Source organism: Aegilops tauschii, chromosome 1, assembly GCF_002575655.3.
Source record: "Aegilops tauschii subsp. strangulata cultivar AL8/78 chromosome 1, Aet v6.0, whole genome shotgun sequence".
Taxonomy (NCBI): domain Eukaryota; kingdom Viridiplantae; phylum Streptophyta; class Magnoliopsida; order Poales; family Poaceae; genus Aegilops; species Aegilops tauschii.
This window is the reverse complement of record NC_053035.3, coordinates 408296320-408308461: the sequence shown is the minus strand read 5'-3', so window position 1 is coordinate 408308461 and position 12142 is coordinate 408296320. Positions and strand designations below refer to the sequence as shown.

The following is a 12142-nucleotide window of genomic DNA, read 5'->3' as shown; positions in this document are numbered from 1 at the left end:
CCAGGTCTGGGTTATTGGAGCATCTGATGGAACATTGCCGGGCTACATCGATCTCCAGTGATGACTACAAGATCAGGGCTCAGCATTCTTCCCTCCTGAAGGTCCTGAGAAACCCTAACATCTAGTCGTACATCATGCTGATCATTAGAAGCTGGAAGCCCTACTCATCATCAGTATTTTTGATGATGTTTTACTTTTGGAAAGCTGCATGTGGGTCTGAACTGGTTGGAAACTAGCTCTATTAATGTAATGTAATGTAATGTAATGTATTGTGTGTCTGAACTGGATCTGTTGTAAACTGCCTGGTACCTGTGGTGGTAACCTAGAATGCTATCTATATATGTGTGGCCTTAACTTTATTGGCGGTGAATTCTTCCTTCATGTTTAGTTGTTGTTTCGATGGTGCAATGATCACAAATGGCGCTTCAGTGTTGCTTCAGACATGTTGCAACACTTGTCTATGCTGTGGGCAAGTGCAACATGATGTGCCCATGTGCCAATCTTACCAAATATTGAATATGGCAATGTTCCAAATTGGCTGTCATGAATTATAGTACATGGGGTTTAGTCAAGTTACTGATAATTGTTCATCCTCAGACATTCCATCAATGCATAATTTGAATAAGCAAAAAGATCAAATGTTCCATCATTTGAACCTATGTTGCAATAACAGAGCAAATATTCCATCGTCAAAGTGTGAAGGAATTAAATGTAAGTTTAGAAGAGTAATGTAATACTAGTTAAAAATAATGTGTGCAAAAAAAGGAATTTGAAATAAGATGTACTTTATTTTTTAATAAAGTTATATTATCCTACTTATTAGAATTTTGAAAATGTCACTTATTTATAATAAAAGAAAATATAAATATTGAAAAAGATGTGTTTGATAAAAATACCTTTTGAATTTTTGGTATGTTATTATTTGAGGGGTCATGTAAATTTTATGTTATTTTTTGAGTGCCGAGGTAATTTTTATGTAAACAGAAGGAAAAGGAAAAAATAAACAAAAGGAAAAGCATGGGCCAGCCTAGCCATCTTGGAAACCTAGCTTTATAAATAAAAAATTCAAAAAAAGAGGGCATTGAAAAATAAACAAATATAAGAGGGCAGTATAAATTAAAAAAATCCAAAAAAATCCAAAGAAAATATAAGAGGGCATTATAAACAAATATAAGAGGGCATTAGAAATTTCAAAGAAAATTTGAAAAAATATATATTTTACAATGCCCCTTGAGGTATAGACCGATGTTTTGACCAGTCAGTCTAGAGGGCATTATAAATTTTTTTTTTTAAAAAAAACCCTTGGAAACCAAGCTTTGTTTGTGCAAGAGATCATGTGTGCCAAAATTGAGGTGATTTGGAGGTGGTTGAAAAAATCACCGCATTTCGGAGGGGCTATTTGGTCTAACTTAAGCCAGTTTTTGAACGAAGGTGATTTTTCCCACCACCTCCAAATCACCCAAATTTTCTTGTACATGGTGACCCACATGTGCCAAACATGGCTATGAAGGAAAATTTGGAAAAAGAATAATTTACAATGCCCCCTTGAGGTATAGACCGATGTTTTGACCAGTCAGTCTAGAGGGAATTATAAATTAACAAAAAATTCAATTTTTTTTATAAAACCTTGGAAACCTAGCTTTGTTTGTGCAAGAGATCATGTGTGCCAAATTTGAGGTGATTTGGAGGTGGTCGAAAAAATCACCGCATTCCGGAGGGGCTATTTGGTCTAACTTAAGCCAGTTTTTGAACAAAGGTGATTTTTCCCACCACCTCCAAATCACCCAAATTTTCTTGTACATGGTGACCCACATGTGCCAAACATGTCTAAGAAAGAAAATTTGGAAAAATAATATTTTACAATGCCCCCCTGAGGTACAGACCGATGTTTTGACCAGTCAGTCTAGAGGGCATTATAAATTAATAAAAATTTCAAAAAAATATAAAACCTTGGAAACCTAGCTTTGTTTGTGCAAGAGATCATGTGTGCCAAATTTCAGGTGATTTGGAGGTGGTCGAAAAAAATCACCGCATTCCGGAGGGGCCATTTGGTCACTTAAGCTAGTTTTTTAACAAAGGTGGTTTTTCCCACCACCTCCAAATCACCCAAATTTTCTTGTACATGGTGACCCACATGTGCCAAACATGGCTATGAAAGAAAATTTGGAAAAAGAATATTTTACAATGCCCCCCTGAGGTATAGATCGATGTTTTGACCAGTCAGTGTAGAGGGCATTATAAATTAATAAAAAATTCAAAAAAAATATAAAACCTTGGAAACCTAGCTTTGTTTGTGCAAGAGATTATGTGTGCCAAATTTGAGGTGATTTGGAGGTGGTCGAAAAAATCACCGCATTCCGGAGGGGCCCACTTGCGTGATTCTAGAGAAGAAGGCGTTGTCCCGACCACAAGGCGGTTAAATTCCACTGGTGCTTGCTAGCCAGTCAAGAACGACTCGAAGACCGTGGGAAGGTCTTCACGCTATGCCGAAGAGGACGATGGCTCCATACCGAAGAAATAGTTGTATATGATTTCCTGTAATGATGTGAAACTGTATATTTCGGAGAAATAGCTCAGTTCGAGAGGAAGGCGGAAACAGTTCCGGTTTGATTAACCTGATCCCTATTCATTTACCGGTAAAGGAAGAAATTCTTATCTGTTTCTTGAGGCAATTATACTCATATCGACAATATGAACTGCATGAGAATTAGCATATAGAAAGAAAGCTTTACCGAATACAGGTCTAACTTAAGCCAGTTTTTGAACAAAGATGATTTTCCCACCACCTCCAAATCACCCAAATTTTCTTGTACATGGTGACCCACATGTGCCAAACATGGCTATGATTTTTTTTGGAAAAAGAATATTTTACAATGCCCCCTTGAGGTATAGACTGATGTTTTGACCAGTCAGTCTAGAGGTCATTATAAATTAAAAAAATTCAAAAAAATATAAAACCTTGGAAACCTAGCTTTGTTTGTCCAAGAGATCATGTGTGCAAAAGTTGAGGTGATTTGTAGGTGGTCCAAAAAACCCTAGAACACTGCCCCAGCGTGACGCAACGTGCGTTTTGTGTCCGAATTCGTGCACACCTTGCCTGGGGGGCCACATTGGCCATGCCCACATGCTCCCAAAAGTTGGGGTCATCTCATGCATGCCCCCACATGCTCCATGTACAAGCCGGACCATTCGGGTCTGCTGGACGGCAAGTCTGAAAGAGGTTTTCCTTGCCGGTCCCACCAAATGATCCCAAACTTTATGCACACCCTACCATGACCATGCCATGCATGTGGGAGGAGAATTCATACACCACAGCCTCATTTTTGTTGAAATCCCATTAATAGCCATGTGTATTACATGTAAGTGAGAATGTGTACAATTTATTAGGTGATTTGAAGGTCAAAACATTAACTTGTCATATATGCAAAAAATGTGTATTGAATACAAGTGAGCATGTGTATAATTTAGTGTGTGATTTGAAGATCAAAACACATGGAAATATGCCAAAAAAAGTGCCCACCTACCAGAGCAGGAGAATTCATACACCACGGCCTGCATACGACTAGGAACCCAGCCGTTCATGGGCTCGGATGCAGGCCCGTGGTGCAGAATATCTCTGCTGCTAGTAGGCCCCACGGGGCAGAGGGGACGGGAGTTAGGCAATATACTGCCTGCATATGATAGGAGCTTGGGATGGGAGTCGCAGCTGGGTATATAAACCGGTGCGGCGCTCTCTCGCTTGGCGAGGTGGGACTAAACTCCCACCACCCCACGGTTGTGCGCTGTGCTGTGCCCTGCGCGGCTCTGCCTTGGGCCCAATTCGGGGGGGGGGGGGGCTGGCCCAGGGTAACCTTACCCGCGCGCTGATCTGTTTTATATTCTCTTTGTTTTTCACTTCTTAACTCCAAAATTTCTTTTCTTGTTTATATTTCTAATATTTAAAATCAAATCTATTTTTTTCTATATTATTTCTAATAGTGTTTACTAAAATTAAAAAAGGCCAAATTCTGTTGTGTTTTATTTCATTTGTTCGTTCTCTTTTTTATATTGATAATATTTACAAAATAAAATCTAAAATGGTGTGTTCTATTTCAATTCTTCGTTCTAATATTTCTTATCTTTATTATATTTGAAATATTTTGAGTTTTGTAAGATAAAATGTTCTGTTTTATTTCACTTCTTCATTCTAATATTTGTTCTCTTCTTTATATTTGAAATATTTTCAAAATGTAAGATAATATGTTATCTTTTATTCCAGTTCTTCATTCTAATAGATCTTATCTATTTAAATTATTTTTTAAATGTAAGATAATATGTTATCTTTTATTGCACTTATTCATTCAAATTTTTCTTCTGTTTTCTATATTCTCCTCTTTTCTTTGTTCTTACAGTTATAAATTTAAATAATGTATGATAGTTGTCTTTTATTTCACTTTCATGGTTGTCTTTCTTAATTATAAATTTTCTTTTCTGTTTCATACTTGAAATATTATTAAATCAAATCTAGTTGGGACAATCGCATGTATGCCTCCACTTGCACCATGTAGTAGAAGCAGGTTTTCTTCTCCGTCTCACCAATTGATACCAAACTTTATGCACACCCTACGATGAGCATAGCAATCATGCATGGCAACTATTGTTCATTTCCGACACTCGATGCATTTTGTAGGCGTTTTGCGGCGATAAAACCCTAGAACAGTGCCCCGACGTGACGCAACATGCGTATTGTGTCCGAATTCATGCACACCTTGCCTGGGGGACCACATTGGCCATGCCCACGTGCTCCCAAAAAGTTGGGGTCATCTCATGGATGCCTCCACATGAACCTTGTACAAGCCGGACCATTCGGGTCTGCCGGAGGGCAAGTCTGAAAGAGGTTTTCCTTGCCGGTCCCACCAAATGACCCCAAACTTTATGCACACCCTACCATGACCATGCCATGCATGTGGGAGGAGAATTCATACACCACGGCCTCGTTTTTGTTGAAATCCCATTAATAGCCATGTGTATTACATGTAAGTGAGCATGTGTAAAATTTATTAGGTGATTTGAAGGTCAAAACATTAACTTGTCATACATGCAAAAAAATGTGTATTGAATGCAAGTGAGCATGTGTATAATTTAGTGTGTGATTTGAAGATCAAAACACATGGCAATATGCCAAAAAAAGTGCCCACCTACCAGAGCAGGAGAATTCATACACCACGGCCTGCATACGACTAGGAACCCAGCCGTTCATGGGCTTGGATGCAGGCCCGTGGTGCAGAATATCTCTGCTGCTAGTAGGCCCCACGGGGCAGAGGGGACGAGAGTTAGGCAATGTACTGCCTGCATATGATTGGAGCTTGGGATGGGAGTCGCAGCCGGGAATATAAACCGGTGCGGCGCTCTCTCGCTCGGCGAGGTGGGACTAAACTCCCACCACCCCACGACTGTGCGCTGCGCTGTGCCCTGCGCGGCTCTGCCTTGGGCCCAATTCGGGCGGGCTGGCCCAGGGCAGCCTTACCCGCGCGTTGATCTGTTATATTCTCTTTGTTTTTCACTTCTTAACTCCAAAATTTCTTTTCTTGTTTATATTTTTAATATTTAAAATCAAATCTCTTTTTTTCTATATTATTTCTAACAGTGTTTACTAAAATTAAAAAATATGCCAAATTCTGTTGTGGTTTATTTGATTTGTTCGTTCTCTTTTTTATATTGATAATATTTACGAAATATAATCTAAAATGGTGTGTTTTATTTCAATTCTTCATTCTAATATTTCTTTTCTTTATTATATTTGAAATATTTTTAGTTTGTAAAATAAAATGTTCTGTTTTATTTCACTTCTTCATTGTAATATTTGTTCTCTTCTTTATATTTGAAATATTTTCAAAATGTAAGATAATATGTTATCTTTTATTTCACTTTTTCATTCTAATAGATCTTATCTTTTTTACATTTGAATTATTTTTTAAATGTAAGATAATATGTTGTCCTTCCTAATTATGAATTTTCTTTTCTGTTTGGTACTTGAAATATTATTAAATCAAATCTAGTTGGGACAATCGCATGCATGCCTCCATATGCACCATGTATTAGAAGCAGGTTTATCTTCTCGGTCTCACCAATTGAGACCAAACTTTATGCACACCCTACGATGACCATGGCAAGTATGCATGGCGAGTATCATCCATTTCTGACACTCGGTGCATTTTCTAGGGTTTTTCCGGCGACAAAACCCTACAACACTGCCCCCACGTGACGCAACGTGCGTTTTGTGTCCGAATTTATGCACACCTTGCCTGGGGGACCACATTGGCCATGCCCACATGGTCCCAAAAGTTGGGGTCATCTCATGCATGCCTCCACATGCACCATGTACAAGCAGGACCATTCAGGTCTGCCGAAGAGCAAGACTGAAAGAGGTTTTCCTTCCCGGTCCCACCAAATGATCCCAAACTTTATGCACACCCTAGGATGACCATGGCATGCATGCATGACAAGTATCGTTCATTTTCGACACTCGATGCATTTTCTAGGGTTTTTCCGGCGACAAAACCCTACAACACTGCCCCCATGTGATGCAACGTGCGTTTTGTGTCCGAATTTGTGCACACCTTGCCTAGAGGACCACATTGGCCATTCCCACATGGTCCCAAAAGCTGGGGTCATCTCATGCATGCCTCCACATGCACCATGTACAAGCAGGACCATTCGGGTCTGCCGAAGAGCAAGACTGAAAGAAGTTTTCCTTCCCGATCCCACCAAATGATCCCAAACTTTATGCACACCCTAGGATGACCATGGCATGCATGCATGACAAGTATCGTTCATCTCCGACACTCGATGCATTTTCTAGGGTTTTTCCAGCGACAAAACCCTACAACACTACCCCCACGTGACGGAACGTGCGTTTTGTGTCTAAATTTGTGCACACCTTGCCTGGGCAACCACATTGGCCATGCCCACATGGTCCCAAAAGTTGGGGTCATCTCATGCATGCCTCCACATGCACCATGTACAAGCAGGATCATTCGGATCTGTTGGAGGGCAGGTCTGAAAGTGGTTTTCCTTGCCGGTCCCACCAATTAGGAAGTCATAAATAGGACAACATTTAATCATACATATTTGAAATGAAATTGAAAACTATGAGAAGAAGTGATATGGAATTATGAAACAGGAAAAAACAATTAAGAATAAGAAGGAGAAAACATAAAATAACAGGAAAACCAAATTAAAAGGGAAAGAGGAACAATACATTTGAATATATAATATTATAGAAATGATAGAGATACTATAAATATTGTTGAACATATACAAATATACAATAACTAATAGGTGTCACAAAGATTTTTTTTTAGGGAAGAACCAATGATATTTATTTTGAGGGAAGAAACAATGTAGGTAGGTGGGCCGGCCCAGACCGCAAATAACTGTCGGATCCATATTGTGGGGGCCCACAATGCTGCGCTTTCCATGCACGTCGATCACACGCACGTCGATCACGGGAGTAGTTGCCGTTCTGTTACACAATCCGGGATCGTGCTAATCCATATGTTCCTAATCCCTATGATTGAGGAGCACGTTCAGCCTTGCTTCAACAGAGGAAAATATAGATCGCGAGATTGGCCACAGGGAAGTTACGACGACCTAGGAGTCGACCTCGTATATAATCTCCACTTCCTCGCACATGTCGTCTAGATCGCCTCCTGCCGGCGAGTCGTCGACAGCTCCGTCCGCCGCATCCCACACGCCACAAAAACCCTGAGAAGATCAAGGTCGTCTGCACGTGCTGGCCGACCTCGACAAACTACGTCGACAACGCATCGCCGACTTCTTTCATCTTCGTCGACCGATCAAGTAAGTTGTCCTCCTTACCTCGCGCCTTCATAGCAAGCTAGTTCCTCCGTCTCGTTGCTTTGATGGACTTAGGTTTACCACATATTTTCAACTAGTATCAACTCGACTAGATGCGTTCTGACCAGATGGCGTAGATGAACTAAATCTTTGGTTCTTTCATAGCATGGTAGAATAAGATGTGGTTTCTCGAGAAGCATGATGCAATAGATTTTTTATCACATGATCCAATTATATTTTTGTCACACAATCCAATTATATTATTGTGCACGTAGAACATTAAAGAGTTATAAGCATTAGATGTTGATGAACCTCAAATAGGTACCATTGCTATAGACTGTAGTTATTTACAGCTGATCAATTTGTCACCCTGTTAATAAGACAACCAGACAAATTAGTAACAGTTTACCATATTAAATTTATTGATTATATAATTTATCTGATACTCAAAGAACTTGATCAGATGCAAGTAAATTCAATTACCAATTGTAGTTATTTTTTTATTGCCTCATATCAGCACACACTTGGCTGCATGTTGCACTATACATGGTGCTAGTTTTATATTTGCATTAGTGTTATTTTTGCATTAGTGTTAGCTACTGCCAGAAAGTTTTATATTTTTGCATGTCTATTGTTATTTTTGCATTAGTGTTCGCTAATGTCACGAAGTTATATATTTTCTTTCAACAGGATGGACGAGCTGAATGGAGAAATAGTATGCGCCGTTGAAAAATGGTGCAAGCTTGTTGCCGCTCTATCGAGCGGTCAACGCGCTAGAGTGGCTGATACAACATTGCGCAGCATGCTGCAGATACCATGTATTAAGATGCGTACCCTACTGATTAGGTATATGATTGAGAATTTTCAGGCCAGCACGGCTAGATTCATTATACAAGAGCAGGTTGGGGAGGTGACTCTCGGTGCCGTCGACGTCGAGTGCATCTTTAACCTCGAGAACCAAGGAATGTCCGCTTCGGACATTCTGATTGAAGAAGGCGAGGACATCAAGGAGCGGGTGCCGCCACAATTTCTCAGTAAGACATCAGAAAACATAGTGATAGGTAATCTCATTGAGGACATAATTAAAAGTAAAGCCACCGACGACGATTTCGTTTGAAAATTAGTCCTTGTCCTGTTAGGAACAATTATTGCTCCCATGTCGAGCAAGATTGTGCCAAAGCAGTACTACGCTTTGGTCGATGATGTGAAACGTATTTCAAAGATTAACTGGAATACGTTCACCCTGCGTGTTCTCCTTGATTGCCTTCGCATAGTCAAGAAAGGCAAACACCTCCACCAATGGACGAAAGGCAATTTGGCTCTGTTGCAGGTCCACATATGAGACCTGCTGCATAATGTCAATTATTATATCATTGCAATTTTATGTGATGTATTGTACTAACTCTAAATCCTTATATTTTTTTGTAGTACTTGTACTGGGAGAAGGTGCAACCTGTCGAAGGCGAATGCGCCTATAATCCCAACTTGTCCATGCAACCTCTTATGAGGAATTGGACCGAAGGTGCAGCCACTAGGAGAGATCGGGTTGACTATGATAATGGGCGCGTCCGTGGTAACGTCAAGGTAAGTCATTGTGTTATGTCTTTCTTAAATGTTTTGTAACTTAATAATATTTATTTTTTATTTATCACATGTACTTCAATATCGCATGCAGATCGAAAATAATATCACCCAAGAGTATAGGGCGCAGGAGCCCAAAATCCCAAATAATGCGCCTACCATGAAGCCAAAAACCAGGCCTGCAAACGGAAACGCAAAGAAGTCGACGACAACCCCAATGCCGGAAGATTTGATGGAGCTTCTAATGAAGCGGTGCATGGACTTCATACACATCCAGATGAGGCAAATCCCCGATCAAGTTGCTGAGGTGTCACACCCTAACTTTATAGTTTACAGTATGTTTGCTGTTTTAAACCATGCAAGCATTACTAAATTTATATTTCTATTGCAGAGGTTGTTGGATAAGTTGAACAAATCAGGTGTCATGTACAAGCCGGCTGCTGCCGTGCCATCCGCAGACAATGATGTGGATGTAGAACTGGATTCGTTCGAGAACGGTCCATATGAAAAGAAGGAATTCGTGTACAAGGATGACATAGACTCACGCGGAGAGCATGTCATTGACATGACGCACCCTGATGAAGTGGTTCCCAACCATAAAACCGTACCTGAGGTACTATATATATATCTGTCTTTAATTTTCTCCTTTAATTTATTTACGTGCTGAAATGTTCACACGATTTTGTTTGCCAAACAGAAAACCCCACCGAAGATGAATGGACACAAGGAAGCTTCACCTATTAAGCGGAATGATGAATGTGGCGCTACACTCGAAAACCCTTGGGTCGTTGGTACTTCTACTCAAGCACCTTCATCGGACATAGACATTTGTCCATCTTCTGTCAGCAAGTTCATGGCTAAGGCGAATGGAAAAAAGGGTGCAACAATCGATAAGGATGAGGAAGTTATATCTGGTAAGCGCAAGCGGACCGTTCCTAAGAAATTTGAATCCCCCTACGCACTTGACAAGCCCAGCAGTCGTACCAACCGTGGTCAGAAACCCTCCGGTACTACTACTGCTTGTAGAGGTATCGTAACTAACTTTCTTAATTTGTTATATACTACGAATGCATATGATCACCATTGTTGACGTTCATATTATTTCATGCAGCCCTGTTTTCTGAAAATCATGAGCCAGAGGTTGTGGCAGATGAGTTGACGCCGGAAATAATTATGCAGCTGTTTCATTTGTCGAGTTAGCTGCTAGCACCGAGAAGAATAAGGGGAAGAAAGTTTACTACAGTGAAGGGCGTGGCATATCTCTGACTTCCGAAAGGATTCGACCGGTACTAACTCACAGATGGCTGTCGGACGATGTAAGTACTACTTGCATGTCCTGTTATTAAAATTCTCAATAATCTATGTCTCAACTTTCAACATGTAATGCCCTGATATTCTATGAAGGTTATTGATGCTTATATGGGACATTTGGAGCTGCGCGTTGGTCATGATCGTTACCTCTGTCCGACGTGGAGGTCCAAATTCCTTGTAGATCGTGCTATCGCATGAGACGATCCATTGCCGTCAAGCTGCAACATGGATAGTGCTCTGTCCAAAGCTGGAGCAGTTAATAGAGTCACGAAAGAGTATACTGTGCATGATAAGGTACGTTATGTTTGTAATTCTTCACTACAGGACATTTCATCAAGTATTTCGTTTGATCCACAATGGTTTTTTGCACTGTAGACGTATATCGTGATGAATATCGACAATGCCCACTGGATGACCGTGGTCATGCACTTGATCAAGCAAGAATTCCAAGTTCTCGATTCGCTCTATCCTCTGGGCCTGACAGAAAAGACTGTGAAAGCACTGGTAATATAACCAACATTTGTACCATTGGTCTTACATGTTGTTTATTATTCGTCTTTAACACTATCCTCTTTATAGAGAATGGCTATAGCACACGATATGCACCTAGCAAATCTTATTACACCAGGGAAATATCCGGACGTAAGTAAGTGGCCTATCAAGGAGTATGACATGCCCCAGCAAGAGGATGGGTGAGTTAATAGGACATCATGCACATTCAAACAACAACACACATGTTCGTATTGCCCATCGCTAATGTTTGCATATGTACCAGGAACTCTTGTGGCCTTTTTGTCACAGAATGTCTAGAACATTGGGGCGGGGACCGAATGACCCGCGATTTTTCACAGGTATGCTGTTATTTACGTTTGTAGACTAGCTAGTATGGTCGTGTAGCAACTTCGGTTCATGTAACCTTTATGTCATCTTTTGCAGGCCACCGTTGACGCAAGGAGAAGACATTTCGTCGCCGAGTTGATTATGTCACCTTCGAACACGATGGAGTGTGTGAAGAACAAAATTTCTGAAATCGCAAGGAAAAGGCGCGCCTGAAGAATTCATGCGGCATGCAAGATTCAAGTTTTAGTGGTTTGGATTTAGTCTGGTCGAAGGTTTCGACGGCATGATTATCTTAGGGTTTCTATCATTTTTATGTAATAAACAGGGCATCTCGAATATTGTGACACATACATGTGTATGTGTCTGTCAAACAATTCACTCGTATGAGACAATTCGGTCATACAATTCGCTCGGAGAAGACAATTTGGTCGTACCAATAAAGTTTTGGCTTCACTTATCAATTGTTCGTGCTTAATATTTTTCTCGTTCTCCAATTTTTTATAATTGTATTTTTCACATTAATAGTATTCGCATTCTATTTTTCTCTTCAACTGCTCTCCTAAGTTTCATA

General features: G+C 40.3%; 1 protein-coding gene across 1 annotated transcript; it reads left to right on the top strand.

Annotated features, from left to right (window-relative positions):
• Positions 1 to 10956: 10956 nt before the first annotated feature.
• Positions 10957 to 11784, top strand: LOC141035332 (uncharacterized). Its single transcript, XM_073506339.1, has 5 exons — positions 10957 to 11025; positions 11107 to 11235; positions 11311 to 11423; positions 11507 to 11582; positions 11668 to 11784. Exons 1-5 carry the CDS (start codon positions 10957 to 10959, stop codon positions 11782 to 11784), a joined length of 504 nt encoding a protein of 167 aa, XP_073362440.1.
• Positions 11785 to 12142: the final 358 nt, after the last annotated feature.